At 39.0% G+C, this 21,945-nt stretch overlaps 1 protein-coding gene across 1 annotated transcript; it reads right to left on the bottom strand.

Annotated features, from left to right (window-relative positions):
* Positions 1-3,132: 3,132 nt before the first annotated feature.
* Positions 3,133-21,697, bottom strand: STC2 (stanniocalcin 2). The gene is made up of 4 exons (XM_014068921.2): positions 21,496-21,697; positions 19,246-19,388; positions 13,724-13,935; positions 3,133-5,882 (listed from the first exon to the last, which is right to left on the bottom strand). Exons 1-4 carry the CDS (start codon positions 21,644-21,646, stop codon positions 5,495-5,497), a joined length of 894 nt encoding a protein of 297 aa, XP_013924396.2. The 5' UTR covers positions 21,647-21,697; the 3' UTR covers positions 3,133-5,494.
* Between the last annotated feature and the right edge of the window lie 248 nt (positions 21,698-21,945).

The raw sequence follows: 21,945 nt of genomic DNA, 5'->3' as shown, positions 1-21,945 counted from the left end.
AACAGCCAAGTTTTAACGGCTTTGCGGAAAGTCTGCGCAAGCACAAAACCTTTAAAGAATGTTAAAAAAATAAATTTCTGCAATGAAAATTGCTCTGCGTATGCGCAGAATCAAAAATCAAGATGGCGGCCCCATAGGAAAACCGGCTTAGGGACGTGGCAGACCTGAGTTGTTGGCAGTTCCAGTGACCCAGGCCGCCAAACCACTACTGGTTTAGGTTTAGGTAGTTTATTTATATGCCGCCTTTTTCCCTGGGGGGACTCAGGGCGGCTCACAGTTTGGAAGGGAGGACAAAAAGATTAAACACATAAGACAGTACATCATTAAAAGCACAACATTCATACAATTCGGGTGGGTTGAGGTCTTTAGCCCCAGGCCTGTCGGGACAGCCAGGTTTTAAGGGCTATGTGGAAGGTCTGGAGGGTGGTGAGGGTACGAATCTCCACGGGGAGATCGTTCCATAGGGTCGGAGCTGCCACCGAGAAGGCTCTCCTCCGCGTGGTTGCCAGTCGACATTGACCGGCTGATGGAACTCGGAGGAGGCCTAATCTATGGGATCTAATTGGTCGAGTGGAGGTAATTGGCAGTAGGCGGTCTCTCAAGTACCCAGATCCACTACCATGAAGGGCTTTGTAGGTGACAAGTAGCACCTTGAAGCGTACCCGGAGATCGACAGGTAGCCAGTGCAGCTCGCGGAGGATAGGTGTTATGTGGGTGAAACGAGGTCGCTCGCGCGGCCGCATTCTGGACTAGCTGAAGTCGCCAAATACTCTTCAAGGGCAGCCCCGTGTAGAGCACATTGCAGTACTCCAGCCTAGAGGTCACAAGTGACTGTTGTGAGAGCCTCCCGGTTCAGGTAGGGGCGCAACTGGTGCACCAGGCGAACCTGGGCAAATGCCCCCCTGGTCACAGCTGACAAATGGTGTTCAAAAGTCAGCTGTGGGTCCAGGAGGACTCCCAAGTTGCGGACCCTGTCTGAGGGGCATAGTATTTGGCCCCCCAGCCTGAGAGATGGTTCCACTGAACTGGTAGGAACCCACCTCTGGAGTCATTATCTCCCACAATTTCTTGTTAGCGCTGTCCATCTTCTAGTACCCGTTACTACCATATATCTAGACTAAAAATATCTTGATGACCACATGATGGCAACAAAAGATTGGATTTGTCTTCCATTGCTGCTACCTAGTGGTATTCTGGGTATCTGCAGCCAAAATAATATCAAAATTCTGCATTGGTCTTGCACTAATTTGGATTGGTAGCTTTTTCAACTAGGCCAACTTGGTGCTTGATCATACAGCTCACCTTGGACTAGCTTTACTTCCTAACATTGAGTGGAACACCTTTCCCAATGTAAGTGCTTTTATTCAGTTGTCCTTTTCCCTAATGACTCTCCCCCCCAAATATTTTTTTCAATTGCTCACCTCCTTTCTTCTACAAAAACCATTTGTTTAGAAACTTTTGTGGAAAAGTACAGGCAGTATTTATTTATTCGATTTGCTAACGCTGCCAAACTCAGAAAGAAGTGTCAACATCCTTCAGGATGTACACATTTTCCTCCCCATATTCATACTAGCCCTTTCCTCATTATCTGGTTTCTAGTTTCTTTTAACAAGTCTTTTAATATATGCCGATTTAAAATTTTTCACAGAACCCGGTTTCTAATACACTGATCTGTATCCATCTAATTATTAATGCCAGTTGAGGGTGGAAAGAAAAATGTCTTACCTAAATCCAGATGAAATTACAGGAGTTTGTTTGATCAGTCTACACAAGATAAAAAATATTCAAGGAAACTGAGGGATATTATATTCTGCATTAAAAGCCAAACCAAAACATTCAATATAATTATTTTACATCAATAAGGCTAGAAATCATTTCCAAACTGACTTTTTCTTAAATGACAACTTTTTCTGGGCTAAAACCCAATGGCCAATACAGCCTGATTTTGTTTCTTTACTTGAAATTATTTTATTTCAGTTTAGTGATAGTGTTGAAATTATCCTTTCAAGATCAACTTCTTCGGATTTTCTGAGGAGCTTTGGAGTTCTCCAAGGAATGGGGAAACTACGCCAGAGATGTATTTTTGCTGCAGCACAATTCTGAAAGGGTGTGGAACGTTTTGAAATCAAGTTTCAAATGTCCCAGACTTGAACTTACATTGTTTTGAAGTTGGAACAAAATAGCTTTATTTGGATTTTGGTATAAATTCAGTTGTTTCAAATAGTGACAATTTTATGCTCCAGTCATAGAATGCAGCGGGAAACTTCAAATACGGTAGTCCAGTTTCTAGAGATGTTTGCAAAACCTCCTTGAAAGGTTGAAGAAAAAAACCTTTAAGAGTGGGTTTTGAGTTTTGTTTTGAAGGACCAGAACTTTCTTAATCAGTTTAAATAAAACAGGTTTTGTTTCATTCTTTCTAATTTTAACATAGGAATCCAACATTTAGGGGTTTGGTCAACCAGACCTCCATTTATTGCTTTTGAGCAGGCTCACCAAACAACCTTATTTTTAGTGGTCTCAGATCTGACTCTGCTCTTCCACAAAAACCTGTGTTTAAAAACTCAGTGGAATGTGATGCTACTTTTTATAACATTTTGTAGAAAAGATGAGTGATAGATTTTGGTGTGTTCCCACCATGGGAACTCATTCTTACAGCTAGAATTATGGGGAAGAGGTTTTACAGCCCTAAGTGTTTTACAGAGTCGGCATATTGCCCCCAATAATCGTGGTCCTCACATTACCCACCTTGGAAGGATGGAAGGCCGAGTCAACCTTGAGCCGGTGAGATTTGAACTGCTAAACTGAAGCTAGCAGTCAGCTGAGTAGCCTGCAGTACTGCACTCTAACCACTGCGCCATGTCGGCTCTAACTAAGTTAAGTTCTGAATGCTCTGGGCCTTTGCCTGAACAAAACTATATACCCCAAATGATATTCTATGTTCTGAATTATGGCTATAATTAAAACTAAACTTTTTGTTAGGATGTGACTAAATGCCTTAGTGGACAGCTGATTTTTTTATTTTGAAAATTTCAAGTAGCTATACATGTCTTGATAAAACTATTAGGTTAAATGCACTTGTATCTGTTAGAAATGAATGAATGATAATAATAAATAAATGATTGATGCTGTCAATAACTTTATGGAGTGTATAAAATTATATTTTCCTTGATCTAAACAATAACAAAAATGTACTTGTGGCATGAATATATACAACACAGGCCCTGACATATATTTAAATTACCTTAGCCAGCAGTGCTCAGTTCAATTTTTTTAAATGGAGAAAATATAATAAATAAAAATGTTAAATATTTACATTAAAGAATATGTGGAATCAGTAGATGAACACATATATCCAATTTTCACACAGAGAGAAAATAGGAAAATTAGCCTTGTGTGATTTCTTTACCCCTCCCCCCAAATTCTTAACGATATTTGTGAAACAAATATTAACATCCCTAGATCACTGAAGATAAATTATATGCACACTGAGATGATCTGCTGACATTCAACGGTACAACCATGATTTGATTCCCACAGATAGACTTCTCATAGACTTAAATTTAGAAATTGGGAACCATACTAATAGATCTTTGGGCTTTTTAACCTCTGCGTGATGATTTATTCTGAAGTGGTCACAATTCTTCCTCTCTCAGTTCATTTTGAAAAAGGGTACTTATATTGTTTCTCGTACATTTCATTGTTTCAAGGGGTAATTTAGGACTCTCACCATCATAATCACAAAAAGTTGTTTCCCTCCCCCCAAATGCAAATAATGTTTCCTAGCTGCAGAAACAATGCAATGTCCTTATATTTTTTTCTAACTACGTTCAGTAAGAGGAATGAGTTTCATTTGAGATTCCTGAACCTGATATTTTCATATTTCCATCCAAAGCTTCATAGTGGAACTTGAAGTCCATGCTAGGTTATGGAACAGCAATTCATATTAATCTGCTTCACTTCTGCAATTTATGAGTTGTCCTGTCAGTATAACATCAACTACTTTTGCATATTCTATGCATATAAACAGCTACAGCTGTCCCAAAGATGCATTAACTAGGAAAATCTTAGATATAAAACTCTCTGTGAACAAGTAACTTAAGGTCTAGGCTTTCCTTCCAAGACTAGAACAGCTAACATTGCCTTCTCCAAGCTGGGATCATTCAAATGAGTTGGCTTAGAAATAGTACAATCCCCATTCAGCAATATGAAACTCGAAGTTCAACACATCCAACATTTTTACCAGTTGGGTAAAGTTGGGTATAATACACCCAAAATATTTTAGACAGTCCTGTTTTCCAGAAAGGTTTAACACTTTTCTAAAAGGTTTAAGAACACCTTCTTCCAGTAAAGTGTTGACTGAAGTTTCAATGTGTAAATATCTTGAATATGTTCCAATAATAATAAACAGACATGGTTAAAAGCAAAATGAAATATAACACATTAATTGGGACCATGGAAGTTGCAATCCAAACTTACTCAGTGAAATAAGTTTCATTAATTTGACAAAGTTAGCTATATTTCCAAGAAAATGCAATGAGGATGGAGCTATGGAGAAGTGTGCAATTCACATATTTAACCAGATGAAATCATTGGAGTGCTTGGTTTATCCTCGCTTCACTGACACTTTTCTTTAACAGCTACTACATAACGGTGACCCTTAAAGCATAAAAATACTGCAACCCTGTAACCTTTGTGATATTGATTTCTGATACAGCGTACAAAGAGGTTTTCCATCAAGCCTGAAAAAATATGTGAAAAATATGAAATCCATTTAAATCAGAAGTGGAGTGGGCCTTTTTAGATTTACAGTATTAAAGAAGAGTATTTATTGTGTAATACTGAACCAGCAGAGAGGGCCCATTCGCCTTATCTGGAACTGGTTCTGTAATTAACCAATTTTCAAAGGAATGATGGAGGAATAAACTGCCCAAATCAGCACAAGGAAATACTTAAGGCAGATGGTGTCACTTAAAAAGGAGCAGAATGTAGGCTCAGAGGATAACTAAGTTTGTAATTGGAAGGTCCCCTTTACCATACTCATTAATCTTCTTACAAATACCACGGTAGCCCATGTTAGTTACACTCTTATAATTTCTATTAAGACTGAATTATTTTATATTTAAAGTCATGTTTAATTTAATCTAGACAGTCTAAGCCAGTGAAGAAATCATAACTTGTATTAATCTATCCCTGATTTAAAAATAATATTGCCAACCCAGACCTGCATCTCTTTGTTTTTCAAGAAATTAAAGAGTTTAAAAGACATTTTGTTGCATCTACACACTGAATTTGTTGGATACAATCAGCGACCCATAGTCATTGTTTTTCCTCTTTAGCTTATAATACATATGCTGTTGCTGCCCCATAACCCGCAATGCCCTATGCTTGACGTAGCCCCTTTATCTTGTAAATATTTTTGGAATGCCCCTAGATAAAATGAACTCAACGGAGGAAGTTTTTGGCGAAGGGGGAAAGGTGGGGTTGTCTACTCCTTTCACCTTCGGATATCAGAGAAGTCAGAAGGTTCATCTCTCTGTTCAAAGGTCTCATGTGTTGCTTTGGAATTATGACCCCCAGATTTAGTGCGAGCATTCATAGGCAGCCTGCTACCTCTTTCCCCTCTAGGATTTTGAGAATTCTCTCTGGTACCAGACTGAGAGTGAATTACAAGGTTTCCTTGGCCAGTGGATATTCTTGAGACTTCATTTGGCTTTTTCTCAGATTCCAGGGTAGACTCTCCATGTGGAACCACAGTACAGAGGCTCAGGATGGAGCACAGACTGCCCCAATTCTGCTCACACTGGGCTTGGACACTATGGGTGATGGCTTCTTTGACTTCTTCTCCACAAGTAAGCAGTATATTCACCAGATCAACATAAGGGCTGAGGGGGAAAAAAGATATACAGTTATGGAAGAGTAGCAGATGCACTCAAATTATCTGCAAATCAGTAGCTATATATTATTTTATCTATTAGACGATATATCATATTCTAGAATTCTAACCATATTGGATGCAGATCAGCAGGAAAACAAAACCAAGGATTCTTGCATTGTTCCCGAAGATCTGTCATGATTATATGAGTCAAATAGGGTAGGATTGACGTGCAGCACCCACTTTTTCCTTTCTCACCAAAGCAGGTATATTGCTCTTCATGCCCCATCTTCCCAGACCCTCCTGCTCCCTCCTTCATCAGCCAATGCTAATGTCCCAGTCCAGCATATCCCACTATACCTCTCTTCACATATCTCCAGCCTCTTCCTGTCTTTGCCTTGCCTCAGCTGACGCCAATGTATTGTCCTCTTCCTTAGTGCAATGGTTTGGGAGTAAAGAACTGATTTCAAGCATGATATGCCTCACCCAGCCTGATCTTCCCACTATCTTCTTATTTTCCTCCCCCTGCCTCAGTTATCGGCAAATGCTGACTCTTATTTCTCATGCTTACTTCACTTTTGAAACACTTCTGCCTAGGACAAGTACATTTTGGTCCATATGCTCATCAAAACAGCCTTATTCTATTTTGTAAGTGGATTAAAGCACCCAAACAGCAACTTTCAATTTGACCACGGACTATCCAAAACAGCTTTATGGGCTACTTACCATATTTTTCAGAGTATAGGACGCAACTTTTTCCTCTCAAAAAAGAAGCTGAAAATCTGGGTGCATCTTATACACTGAATACAGTTTTTGCCTCCCGAAACCTGCCCACTTCACCAAAATGGCTGTGCATAGCTTTTAGGCTTTCCGAGAGGTCCTGGGAGCTGGGGAGGGCAGAAATGAGCAAAATACAAGCTGTTTTTTTCCTCAATTTTGCTCCCCTAGCCCCCAGGAGCATTCTATAAACCTCCTAAAGGCTATCCATGCCCTTTTTTGGCAAAAAATGGGTCTGTTTTTGTGAAAAATGGGCCATTTTTTGTTCATTTTTGGCCACCCCTCCCCCAGGAATACTCTACAAGCCTCCTAAGTGCTATTCATGCCCATTTTTTGTGGGGGGAAAAAAACAGGCAATTTTTGGGAGGCTTGCAGAGTGCAAAAACTTTTTTTTTTTAAAAATTGCCTCTTCAAAACCTTGGTGCGTCTTATACTCTGAAAAATATGGTATGCATCAAATGTTTGCATGTCTCCAGAAAAAAATACAATATAAACCTCCTACAAAAAAACCCCAGTACGATATCACCACTTACTAATTAATTATGTATCTAAAATTATCTGTAGTAATTACAAATAGTGAAAAGGGTTTCTCAAAATTCTTTACAATTGGATGTAACAATCTTCCTTATTCTGATATCCTAAAATATGCTGGCTGCAACTCCAATTCCCAGTTAGCATGACTAAGTTATAGAAAATCAGAGTTGTAAGTTTCCCAGGGGGTTCCGTCACTGCCCAAGATGAGATTTTTCAGATGTATTCTTGACTTTACTAATTCATGCATTTAATTGAAGAATCACCAATTTTGTTTTCCTTTTGAATTACTTTTTGTTTCTTGCTTCAGCATTAGGAACTGAGCAGCAAGGCTCCCTTGGATACAGCACATAACCAGTTCTCTGATATTATTAAGATTCTTTGCTCTACTGGTTTACAGTGATATCCTGTATTTTGGGGAAATTGTCCTTTGCCTTACTGTCATTAATTAGATCTACAAGATACTACTCCATCTCTGCAAATTTGGAAAATTTCATGTGATTCTACTCATTAAATGGGTAGTACACTTTAAATTTCAGCAAACAGACATGACAGTAATCCCATCGTCACCTTTAGGTCATTATATCTGCTGCAGAATCTTTTAGCTTAACGGAGTATTTGTGTTTAACTTCATATTTTATATTGGCAAGAACATTATAATAATCAAGAGGTCTTTTTTTGCCCACAAATCTCAGACTTCTCAGTGCTGGGGAATTTGCTCAGTTACTGGTTTTGAGATGAATGACAGAAACTGAATACATTCCAATGTTGAGTCTCTTCCTAGAATTATGGTTCACAAATCTTGCTAATTATCTTCCAAGTCCACATAATAGAGAATGACAGCATCAGCCATATAATTGCATGATTCTTCAGTGTAAGACCACATTTTTCATTAATCTAAGACATAGCAGTTAAACATACGATAAACAGCCAGTAATTTATGTTATTAGTTTCCACTACTCTTCAAATACTTAATGTATGAGCACATGCCTAATAAGGTATTTGAAATACTTTAATATAATTCTATGAACAACCACTGCAGAAAAATATAAAGTCTATAGGTAGTCCTTGACTTAGGACAACAATTGAGACCAAAATTTCTGTTGCTAAGCAAACAGTTAAGTCAAATTTTGCCCCATTTTACCTTTCATGAAACACCTGTTAACTGACTCATGAAGCTAGTTGCTAAATTAATAACACAGTTGTTAAGTCAATTTGGCTTCCCCATTGCTTGTCAGAAGGTCCCAAAATGTGATGACATGACCCTGGGACACTGCAACTGTCATAAAAATATGCCAGTTGCCAAATGTCCGAATTGATCATGTGACTGATGCTGCAACAGTAGTTAAGTGTGAAAAATAGTCATGTTACTTTTTTCAGTGCTGGTGTTAACTCTGAATGGTCACTAAATGAATTGTTGTAAGTCAAGAACTACCGGTAGAATAGAAGTCAGTCTCAATTGGCCTATTTTGAATATGTAATTATCATTTAAGGTAGTGATTAGTAAAATTTTTGGATATGTATGTATGTATGTATGTATGTATGTATGTATGTGGTGTCACAACCCCTGGTATGCCCAAATATGGGAGGAAGCCTACTGCTTCCTTTGTCTGTCTATCAGCTTGTCACAAGAGACCATCCAGACAGAAACCCAATATTTTTACTGTTGCCTTTGTTACATTTGTATTGTATTTGTGCCTTTATTTATCAGCACAAATACAACACACACACACATATGATAAGGAAGGAGAGCTTGTGGCTTGGAGGTTATTATAACTGCTAACATGTAAAATAGCCCAAGTTTAAATGCCAGTAAGGGTATGGCTAGCTGATGAGAACTAAATAGCTTGAAATGATATCTTCATTTATTTATCAGCAAAAAAATCAATATATACATATATATAATTGAGGTGAATTATGGTGTATGGGCTCATTAAAGACATTACCCAATGGGGTCAGGGTTTTATCAGGAATCCAAAGCAAAGAAGAAGAATGTTCTTGAAGAATGTTGGCATTTTCTTTTGTTGTTGTTACAAACGACTTAATCCTCACTAAACTTTGAATTATGCTGTTGCATACAAACACAGTAACAGACATAGCCTAGATGGAGAAATGTGGGGGAAAATGGGCAATTCAGGCCTCTTCAGTAATAAATTAACCCTTGGCCTATTGATACTGCTTATATATTTATTGGTAAAAATGTGTTCATGAACATCTGACCTGCATTCAAATGTGTTATTTAGTTCAGCCATTTTTACAACCTTTTTTACTTGCCTATTCCTTAGCATTTGTAATATTGCACTGCAGTTATGAACTATGAACTGTAGATATGTGTAAATGAAAAAAAATCTCCCCACCCCAATCATGGATTATGAAATATTTCCTAATATTTTCTTTTTAAATGGTATAAATAAAATTACATCTTAAATGCCATATAAGCCAAAAATGTACAGATCTTCAGAGTTCGGGTGCGCAGATGACTATATAATACAATTGCTAATATGTATTTCTTACTCCAGGATGCATTAATGTTTATAGTAGTCACAAAGGAAGGATGCTCTTGCACTTCCTTGTTCTTACTGAGTTCTGACCTAGAGGTAGTTGTTCTGGCTCTCCACGAGGCTCTAACATCCTGGAACTGGCCAGAAGCTGGAAGCAGCAGCCGCTTGTTTAGAATTAGTTATAAAGGATGATTAAAAAATATTGTCTATATTTCAAGTCTTTGTCTCCCAAGTCTATTTCTTTCTGCAAAAATATTAGAAAAACCCATATTTTTCTACTGTTTTACAAATTTTCCAGAATCTTTAGGTCAAGCTGAAGGAACAATAATTTATTTACTGTTGTCTAATACTAAGTATTGGAAAAGATGAACATTTGGTCTGAAATTTAAATGCCCTCCCTTTTTGTGGTTAATTATGAGAGTAAAATTCCAGCTTTACACAGCATATAAGTAATTTTTTTTTCTCCATTTAGGTCTACGTCTATATTCTTTCCTTGAATAATTCTTGCAGCAGTCTTTGTGTGTGTGTGTGTGTGTGTGTGTGTGTGCCAAGGAACAGTACAATCCTGCCAGGGAAGCTTGCTGTGGATTTTGGGACATGTTCTCTTGTGCGTGCTTTGTTTGGCCGGGCCATGATTAGGTGTTGCATCGCACCATCAAATTAAATGAGTTGGGAAAAGCACATGGCGTTCTCTCCTGGGTAAGTTCAGTGATGATGTGCAATCTGTCAGCTTCTCCATCTTGCCACAGAACACTGTCTGCAAACCACTGAACTAAACTATCACATTTAACTACCAGTCGTTTATAATTTAGTTGGTTGCCAATTTCATGGAAGGGGCCCACAGGAATCTGAAGGACATATTTGTCTCACTCAGCATGCAAGAGGCATTTGTCTTGGCACTCCGTGGCAGAATTACTCAAGGAGGCAAAATTACCTAAGACATTATCTCACCCAGCATGCAAGCGCTATTTGACTTGCCACTCCAATGCAGTATCAATGCTGGTCTGAAACTGAAGCAAAACCTTTATTATCCCTGGCACCATTCCATCTTTTAGGATGAAAAATAAATAAATCCCACAACCCTACCTGCCATTAAAAGATGATCCGAGTTATATTCTCTATAGATATAGATCCACAAATACACTGCTTGCACACAAAGCATTAAAAATTTCAGGCACATTTGAATTTGTTGCACTAGGATTATAAGTAAAACACTGTAGACCACGGGTGTTAAACTCGATCACATCATATGACGTATTGTAACATTTTTTTGCCTTTGCAGAGCCGGAGCGGGTGTGTCCTGTGTGTGATGCATCTGGCCCAAGGGGCAACAGTTTGGCATCCCTACTTTAGGCCATTTACCTACCACTGAAGTAAATTGCAGTGCATTATTACAAAAAGGGTTGTAAAAATGACTGTAATTCTGAACTAAATAACACATTTGAATGCAGGTCAGATGTTCATGGACACATTCTTGCCAATAAATATCAATAGGCCTAGGGTTAATTTATTACTGTATTGCACTTTTGAGGATTCTTCTGTTTTCTTTTTGTTTGTTTTAAGAATGTTTTTGTTTGGATGGTTTGTCTCGCTTTATCTATTTTTATGGATTTTTTTGTATGCCGCCACAAGTCCATTGGAATTGGGTGGCTATAACAAATATTAATAACCTAATAAGCATAAAAAAACAAGGCAGTCAGCCTCCTGCACCATGGCAGATGTGCCGTGTTCGCCTTTCCCAGGCTTTAGAGGCTTTCCTCAAGTCTCTGGGAGGGCGAAAAATGCCTCCCCTGGGCTCCAGAGGCTCTCCAGTTCCCCCCCTCCCTGAGCTTCCATGCGGGCTCTGCACTTACCTCGCATCCAAAACGGGCTGTGTGGAGACTCCTGGGAGGGGCGGGACCAGCCAGGGGTGGGATTTGGAGGTTCTCTGAACTGGCCATAACGTTAGCTACGGGTTCTCCCAAACCTGGGTGAACCCGTAGCAGCCCACCCCTGTATTTATGGTTGATAGTATTTTATCATTTGTGACCTTGTACTAAGACATTGTTTTATATATAGGATAAGAACTACACAAATGTAATATGCTATAATTATGCACAAATTACTGAAAAAAGATTTACTTCAGGATGCACAATTTTACTCCCATGTTCCTTGGTTGTTTCTATACAGCAATGTAGTTATTATCTTAGTATACAGGTATAAGGGTCTGTAAAAGGATTTCTGTTTCCTACTCCAGAGCGGAAATTCTATTCCATTTCTGCAGCATGAATCAATTTGCAAAGAGCAAAAAATTTCCACAAGGGAGCATTTTCCAGAACAGATAAGAAAGGAGACTCTATTCTTAGAGAGCAGCATGTGGAGCTGAATGAACACTGTTGCAGCTAAGATCTCCTCCCATGGTGATTCAAGTATTTAGTATCCTAGTTCCAGTGAGATGATTTTTACTAGTTTTTTATTATTCATTTGCTTCCCATCTTGTACTTTACAGCTATACTGAGCATCTTTACTATCTGTTAAAAAAAAACACTGATTTATCCCACCTCATCTCCAACACCAAGCAATGCAAAGCAATTAATTAAGTGTGGCATGGTAGATGAAGTAAGATAAAGAGTATAGGGGGAAGTTGTTTCATCAACAACTGTTGATGTCAATTTTAGAAGCGTTAAAAATGTTTCCAGATTTGATGGTTAAGTTGCTATCAAAACTGTATTATTTTAAAAGATATTCTGATCCAAACAAATGTCTAACACAGAAAATTTCAATTTAAAGGTCTCGTAATTGTAGGTTTTAAGTATCTGTTTGTTGTCATTCTTGGAGCAGAAAAAATAAGCTTTTGAATAAGAGATTGGAGGAGTTAAGTGGAGTATTTGTACCTATATTTTGGCAGGTTATATATTAAGAGTTAAGGTTTCTGCCAGCCATTCACAAAAAGTTGGCTTCAATAGAATTCTACATTTTAAAGATTCAGCAAATACTGAGAGGTTATGTGTTGGTGAGGACTGGCATTTTCCTTCACGATGTGTAAGCCAATTATCCAACATGTGCTGCAGCACTCACAGAATACTTACAAACAGTGAAGAGGGTAAAAAAAAAAAACCCTCCCACAGAATACTTACAAGCAGTGAAGGGGGTCAAAATGGTAAGCATGATCCAAACCCCACCTCTTTTAAATGTGTTTTGCATGCATATAAAAAGAGTATAGGTGTAGGTATAACCTATTGGTGCAGTGGTTAGAACATGGTATTGCAGGCAAGTTTTGCCCATAGCCTGGAGTTCGATCCTGAAGGGGCTCAAGGTTGACTCAGTCTTCCATCCTTCTGAAGTCGGTAAAATGAGAACGCAAGATTGTTGGGGAAAATATGCTGACTCTGTAAACTTCTTCGAGAGGGCTGTAAAGCACTGTGAAGTGGCGCATAAATCTATGGACTATTGCTATTGCAAAAGGACAAAAGTAGTATAGTAATGCCTGCCATCTTGACTTTTTCTACCTCCCTGGTGGATGCCCCTGCTTCTCTATAATCATAATGTAATTATTATTTTTCTTTTACACCATGGCCAAGTCTCGCATTATAATAGGAGCAGATTTATATTCAAACTTGAGTACATTCTCATTTCTGGGTGCGAGATAATCTTGTCTTCTTCCTAATGCATGAAGCTGAACAATACATTAGAAAGCAGAGGGTTTTCATTGCAAATGACCAACAAAAAAGAGAAGTCATTTTATATGTAAAACATGGCTTAATTTTATTCCATTGTTATAACATGTAAAAATAAACCTCAGATCTCACTGTTATATCTGAGTATATTAAAGGGAAAAATCTGAGAATGATCAGAAAATGATCATTCATTTATTTGTTCAAAAAAGGACAGGATTCTAAAAAAATGGGCGTTTTAGTTCACCTTTGTGGCATGGCTACAACTCTATGGCTCATTTGTATGGCTAAATGCTGTGGACTAAAATTTTCCTCTAATGAGTAAAATTAAGCGACATGCAACTTTCCGGAACTTACGCTAGCAGATTAGATGCCCCCTCTTTACTTACTCGAGTTGTAGCAAGTCTTTGAAATGAATCATCTCCACAATGACCTGGACGTTTTCTTTGGCTGCAGAGCAGAGATCATGCTTCTGATAGCACTCTCGCTGTAGCTGGAACACCATTTCTTTGATAGCAGGACATTTGCGACTGATACAACTAAACTTGTGCCGCAAGGCATGTGCCTTGCATCTCAGGGCGTCTTTAATGAAGGATTTCCCCTGAGATGAGAAAAGAAGAAAAAGCAAAACTAAACTCATGTCCATTAAGCATGTCTTGAGATCCAGCTCCATTTTTCATTTAACAGCTGGAAAGGAAATTGCTTTATTTACTCTTAAAAGTTCTAAGACATGGATGTCAAACTCGATTGCGTCATGTGATGTATCATGACATATCACGTTTTTTGCCTTTGTGGAGCCAGGATGGGCGTGGCCTGCATGTGACGCATCCGGTTTGTGGGCCGCCAATTTGACAGGCCTGTTCTAAAATAACAAATATTTTGCTCTAATCCCAATCAGATAATTTCTTCCCTTGGTTGTAGCAGGTGCTCAGTGTCTGCTAGACACTGATTCCTCAGTATCATCTAACCTCCCGCTTTACTGATGCCTAAACCGAGCAATTTTGAAAGTAGAGGGGGAAAAGAGAGTTAACAGTGCTATAAAACCTGTTCCCTGAAAGCAATCCCTTTGTGAGGCAAATTCTGGAGACCATCTTTACCACTTGGGCTCCTTGTGGCAGGAGGAGGAGGAGGACCCTTGGTGTTGAGGGTAATTAATGGGAACAATTTCAATCAACACAATTCTGTTTTTTACCCATAAAAATAATTTTTTATTTAATTTTTAAAAATATCCTGCCTTTATTATTTTTACAGATAAGGCAAGAAACATATCCAACAAACCTTATTCCTCTTATTTTTCCCACAACAAACCTGTGAAATGAGTTGGGCTGAAACATTGTGACTGGCCCAAAGTCAACTTTCATGGTTAAGACAAGACTAGAACTCATGGTGTCCTGGTTTTTTGTCTGGTGCTGTATCCACTAGACCAAACTGGATCTCTGTTAATGTCTTCTATCCTGCAAACTGTAATTAGCCAGCAATTCTTATCAATGATACTTATGCATAGGATTTGAATATGCTTTACTGTAACATATCCATTGGTGAGGACCAGTCAATTCAAAACCAGTGCATTATCTTTGCTGATTTGCAGCTCATTCTCATGCCAGCAGAAGTCAGCCTAAAATCTCTCCATAAGGCTGTGAGACTATGTTGTGATAAAGTTTGGTACAAAAATACCAATCTGCCATCACTATTATTGTTGTGCTGTGTCATCCTTCTGGAAACTGACCTGTCAAGCTGACGTTACTCATTATCATACATGTAGTGTCTATTGGAAGAATCCGAAATCAGACAGTAGCATGTAACATTCTTTGGGTAGTTGTCGTTGCCAGCAGCTGCACTGTCCTAGTCCCCTGCTTGCCATCCATCATGCCTAACAGGTGAAAGTAACCACTTCAACTTTTCACAATGTATTTGAGTGATCCTGTCCTTATTGCTGTGGAAAATCCAATTAATGCAATATTGCCAGCCACTACCAAGTAAGCTACCAGGAAGTACACTGCAAGCCCAATCCCATGCTACTGAAGAGTATCTAGGAACAGACCCTGATTTTATATTGTGAGGGAACTCCTGCTCAAATGAGGATCACCCAAATCTACTTCACACAATGCAAAGATGAAGAGAAAATGCAAGGAGAACAAAAATCCAATGTGTCCATGCCACTTGTTTGTTCTCTTCAGGACTCTGCTTGCTCACTTTCACTGTTTGGATAGGCTTTTCAGAGTTACTCAGATAAACTGGAAATACTTCATTCATAATGATTATGGAGGGAAAGGAGCTCTGTTGAAAAATTGAGTTTAAAGCTTCATCACAACCTGAAGCTAAGAAGATTCCACAGTTCTGATGAAACCAGTGAGTTGATTTACCAATGTGCAAAGCAATCTTGCTATTAGTTGACCTCTGTAAGGCTCGTGCCCTCCCCATTCCAACCTGGCTTGGGCCAAATCAAGACCTGGACAGGGATTTATTTTCCACTCTCTCTGGAGAGAGAAAACCCTTGATAATGGTAATTGGCAAGAACAACCCAATCCCAATATTAAATTGGTAACACAACTAGTATCACAGTATGGTCTTGAAAGATAGCCAGTATATAATGGATGGGTTCACACACTGCATAATGCCATAATAAGGTTTGTTCATGGCTTAGTATAATTATGTGAGCCCATCCATTATAGAAATAATGACTTTATGATATGTTGTATCATAAAGCTTTCAGCCCTTAGAAAGATGATTTTTTATATTTAAACCATTAGAGGAATCATGGAAGTTAGATGAAGTAAAAGACTAAACTGAGTTTCCAGTTGTCAGGAGATAGGGATTTGCTATCCTAAGTATCTTCTTCCCCACTCTGCAGGTTACACAATGTGGGTTTTATCTTCAGAGGCACAACCCTATTTGTGTGTGGAAATAAGCCCACATGAATACAATGATGCTTCCCAATGAAAAAGTGTTATCCTATGCATTGACCAAGTCTATTAAATTCAGTAACATTTGTTGATAAGTAGGCGTATCTCCTAAGACCGAGGTTCTATCTCTTGTAATTGTTAAAATCTATTTCTCTCTTTCTCATTTTTTTCCTTTTGCCCATGACCAGATAAACTTTTCAACACTAAAAAACATCATTCCCAAGCCTAGAAAGCTCACAGCATTCTGATATGAATGTAGATTGGTTGGAATATTTTTTTTTAACTTCTGCAAAAGATTAGGCCAAAAGGAAGCCTTAAGATTACAAAATGTCTGATTTGCTTCTAACTATACTTGTCACGGATGCAAAGAAAAACTAAACAAAGTATTAATTTAACTCTACCTCTACTTGCTGCTAATTCTGAAAGTCAGATATACTTCAGGATAAACTATAATGCTCTGAATAACTGCATAGCAATTATTTTTGCTGAATAGTTGATGGTTTTGTAATAGCAAATCAAGAAATTTCAATATTATTTGGAGTATATAAGAGATTATTATTTTGTCATAGAAATGGTCAGCAAGAATATGAAAAATATTGAAGTGACACTTGAATAAACATACTGTTACTTAGATTTCTTTACTTCAAAATATTACGGGATAATGCACTATGGACCTGAATGAAAATCTTATTTTGACAAATGTATATCATAATGTAAAATGAGGTCTTGTAAAGAAAGAAAAGGCCAAAGTAGAGTATTTTTTCAAAGTTTTTCAAAACAGTAACGAGAAGATAAAAAAATCCTATTAATTTGGAAGGAAACCTTTATTGTTATATTTCTGGAAAAGCAAATATAAGTTTTATAGAAAAATCTGTTTTTAAGCCCTAAGTTTAAACTTTTAATTAGCAATGCACATTCTGTAAATTGCCAGTGAAGCCAAGTACATCAAACCAATGTAATCTTTTTGTTATCTTTGCTGAAATGGGAAAATTGTTGTACAAGGCATAATAACAAGATGAATCAACAATGTACAAACAGTTTTGAGAGAAAATGAAAGAGGCAAACTTAATATCAGATTCTTGCTAAGGAATGTACTTCGATGTTGGTGGGCTGCCAAGGAATCACTACAATAAAGCAGCAGAGACAGTTACTTCCAATGACAGTGTGGCTCAGTATTCATCTGCAGAAATGAATCCAACTGATCATATAAAGGGAGTCAGAGATAAGTTTGAACAAGAGAATTCCTCTCTTGGCGTCCTTGGACTGAGGCATCCAAAATAAACCCTCCCCCCCCTTCCATTTTAATGTGCTAAGAACCACCGAGGGCCCAGTCACTTTAGAAATGTTTCAACTTCTAGACTTTAAGATAAATTGGAAATGCTGGCACTTCAAAGCAGCAAGCGCTGCCTTGACATGACATTAAAGGATGACCTACTGTTGTATCATTGCATTATCATCCAGAATTAATTTGTTTAAAATGTCACTATGGCTTGGATCTGCCATACTTATTAATTTGTACCAGGAACAATGAGCTTTCCAAATCAATAGCTCTTCTCCTAAATTCACAGGGCATCTACTATATTGTTTAGGCATGTGATGAATTTTTTCCTCTTCATCCAGGTTTCCTCTGTGTGAATGTTATCAATAGTTTTATAGTCCTTCTCCTAGTGTTTTTTCCTATTGTTTGTATTTATTGTACTATTTTAATATATTTAATTGTAAAATTGTAAAAGATGCTGCATGAGAAATGAAATAGTAAGATCAAATAACTAAGGAATATCAATAAAGGAGAATATTTGTAGCTCAGGATTGAATTAGTGCTCTCTGAGTTTATTTTTTTGCAGACATTTCATTACCGTAACTGGGTAACATCATCAGTGCTAATCAGGGTAATGAAAAGTCTTCAAAAAAACAAGCAAGCTCAGAGAGCACCAAAGACCCCTCAAATAAGGAATATTGGATGGGAATAAGTATCCATTAATCCAAATCTCGTTTCCACTGGATCAGTGATGTATCCTTAAAACAGGAGGCAAAATGCTTTTCAAACCCAACAACAGTTTTCTTTAGCAATGGGATTTTCTACTGTGTAGTCTTTTCACGATTATTTGTGGGTTGAAACTTATTTCCCGTATATATTAACCTACTCCCAATCAACACTTTCCTAACTGTGCATTTGGTATTTCACATACAGTAGTACAATCACAGTGTTGTACAAATGTGTAATATCCATTCTTGTTTTATCTATAGATCTAAAAGCTCCTTGTGTGGAATTAGGATTTCACTGCAAGGGCTTGAAAGAGAGCTGCAGTATATGTTAGGGCACTAAAGGAGGGTTGAACAGGCGATAAAGGTCAGATATGTTAATCAAGAGAATATTTACATAGAATTAATACGCTACATTATAAGTACCTTATTTTTCGGAGTATAAAACGCACTCCCCCCAAGAGGCTGAAAACTTGGGTGCGTCTTATACTCCAAATGTAGCCACGCCCACCCACCATCCCCCACCCTTCGGCCTCTGCGCGTCTTCTTCCTGGCTGCAGAGACTGCCACAGACAATGGCTTGCATTTTTTGGTTCCGGACCTCGCATTTTCACCCTCCGTTTGAGAGCACATTGCCGCGGATCGCTGCCTCCACGCATCACATTTTTGGCCGCTCCGCATCATCTTTTAGGCTCTGCATGCCCTGTTTATGGACTGTGTGTGTCACATTTTGGGCAGTGATCGGCGGCAATGTACGCATGTCATCACAACCAGCTGAAGCTGATCAGGCTAAGGACGCTAGCCAGATGAATACCTGACAGGCAGAGGCAGAATCCCCCCCCCATTTTCCTCCCCAAAAACTAAGGTGCATCTAATAAAATACGGTATATTCTGTTCAAGTAAGTTGCTCTGTTTGATTAAAACCTTAACTAGTCATTTTCATAAAAGTCCACACTATTTTATACTTTCACATTAGCAGATTCTGGGTCTAGTTGTCTATGCCTGAAATTATTGCATTTGCTTACCTGGGCATCAAACTTTCCAGCATTGTGGAGAAATGTCATGCAGATCTCATGCAAACCTCGAATCTCACAAGAGTTGTTTTCAAAGCATTCAAATACACTGCAGCCAACATCACCAGCACTGACCAGGCAGTGCTGGATTTCAGCTGAAAATGAACAGTCACCACAGTAAATGTCTACAATTATTATATATACCTGTAGGCAAAAGAATACTTGTTAACAACTTCTTCATTTCAAAAGAGGAACAGAGTGATAATGCAGGAAATTATTGCTTTGCAAATAATTATATAAACAGAAGAGTCCTTCGGGATTGGGCGGCATATAAATTTGTCTAATAATGATAATAATATAAGAGAAAGTCACTGTTAAATCCATATCTGAAGTAATTTAATGACACAAGTCAATATGATGCAGTAATTTAAATTACTACACTAAATTGGAGATACAAGTTAAAATCCCCATCCAGGCCACAAAAATCACTGGGTAGTCATGAAAATCACTCTAATTTTAATCTACCTCAAAGGGTTGTTATATAGATAAATGGAATGAGATTCAAGTATACTTTTTTGATCATCATCATCATCATGTAAGGAAAGGTAATTAAAAATATTGGATTAATTTGACTGTCATGAATTAAGGTCCAAAATTCAATATTAGTTCAAAGAAAACTGCACCTGAGAAAGTGATGCAACTATTTATTGGGTCTTCTCATCTGAATCAATGACCCCAAATACTTCTTTTAAAGCTCATCTTTAAATTAGTGAAATCATTCACAAAGTTTCAGATAAATCTGCAGGTCAGAGCTCCCCACCCCTAATTTTCTGGTCTCCTTGACTACTCTTGAAAATGGATTATATTTTTTCTATTCTATGCATATTTACCATCATACAACATTGTGTTAAATGAGTTCAATATCAAAGTGAAACCCAGGTCACTGACAACAGTAATAGAAAAATTAGACATTCTACAATTGCCTCCTCCAAGGATATTCAAGCCCCAGAAGACCATAGAGATTTCCTTCTAATACGTTGCAGAAAACAGGAACGTCTAAAAAGGGCAAGTACAAGCCAATCCTGGGATTACAGGAGTTGCATAGAAATAGAATACTGCAAAAGAAATATTGCAGCCAACCTCTCCTTTAAGGGGGCGGGGGAGAAGAGATCAGACCAGAGTCTTAAAAAGCAAAAGGTGATATTGCCTTCTTTTCAACCAGGCTGCCTGCGCTGTTTTATACAAAAAGGGGAAGCTGCACATAACTAAGAGGGAAAAATAGTTTCTTTGTCCAGCGTTGTGTAAGTGTGCAGCTTGGATTTAGGTGCGGAGCAGTTTTTAGCTTTACGCTGGCACCGGGTCGGATGTAAGAGTTCCTATCACAAGCCCTGGCCTCCGCTGGCTCAGCGTTGCCTGGAGTGGGGGGTATTCACGTGTGGACGCAGTTGTCTACTCCTGGCATCAGAAGCGTCTATATATCCTGCTTGCCCAATAGCTTCAAAGACTTGGGCAGCCAGCGCCCCTACTGTGAATAAGTGGGGAATAACCCGGGAAGCGGTCTCCCAAAGGTCTTACCATTTATGCTAGGCGAAGGACCCGGTAACATTATTTTAAAAAAGCAAAAAGGATGGGAGAAAATAACCTCACCCCACCCTACTAGTTGGATGCCTCCCTTGCAGCCGAAAAAGCATCTTCAGGACTTTTGTCCGAGCCTAGTCACCCCTGAACGTTTTCCCCCTTCTGCATTAAATGCGAAACCTGCGCCGACGCCTGTGCCCTCCCCTCCTCCCGCCTTCCTTTTACTTAGAGGATGTGAGTTGCGCAGTTAGCGTGCAAAAGCAAACACGGTTCTTGCAAACTGCCTTTCTAATCGCGGGCTTTTATTTTAAAGCAAAGCAAGAGAGGGAGGGAAGCCCCGTCCTTCCGATGAAGATGATAACCTGGTTTAACTTTGACCAGGGGAATCGCGGGGACGACTTTCTTTGGCTAGTAGTTGAAAAGATGGAAGTGTCGCCTCTCTACAGTAGTTCAAATGGTGGAACACGTGCTTGACTAGCCACAGCTTCCAAGCTGCTGGGGAAGCACTTCTATTTCCTTCGCTGACTTCTGCTTGTCGACTCCCAGCGCCTGTATGAACGATGCTTATCACCTAGCGACGCAATCCCCGCACACCTGGTTCTGGATTTGAAACGCAGCTTCCTTGCCTCCGAAACCCGAGTCAGGCACGGATGCGTTTAGATCCTCAAAGAAATAACTACGTACCTGAATTTTGCAGAGACATCCGCCCTTTTTGCTGAGGAGCTCTGTCCTGGGCACCTTCTGGAGGATGCGTGGCTTCGGTGCCCACTACCGCATCCACAATTGCAAAGACCAACGCCAGGGTCACCAATTTCCGTAAGCACTCTGCACACATGGTCCTTGTGTGTACCCAAACCACGCCGACTTGGAGGCTGCCAAGCCCCCTCCCCGCTCGGCTTCCTTTGCGAAAGACCCACAATCTTCCTACCGTCCCAACTACGCGGAGACCGTGCGAAGCCAACGGCGCTGATAGAAGTAATGAAAGTGGCCCGGAAAGGCAACGGATGGTTCCTCAAATACGTCTCAAAGCTCGGGTGTCACTTGAATGAAGGAGTCCAGCAGATGTTGTCCGCCAACCCGACCAACCGGAGCCTCTATTTCACTCTGACACAACGCTCGGGGGCGTGGCTTCCC

The sequence above is a fragment of the Thamnophis sirtalis genome, unplaced genomic scaffold (assembly GCF_051295495.1).
Source record: "Thamnophis sirtalis isolate CommonGarterSnake01/CBP01778 unplaced genomic scaffold, rThaSir2_p1.2 scaffold_3, whole genome shotgun sequence".
Taxonomy (NCBI): Eukaryota; Metazoa; Chordata; class Lepidosauria; order Squamata; family Natricidae; genus Thamnophis; species Thamnophis sirtalis.
Note: the sequence above shows the minus strand (reverse complement) of the source record. Positions and strands in the feature narration are given on the sequence as shown.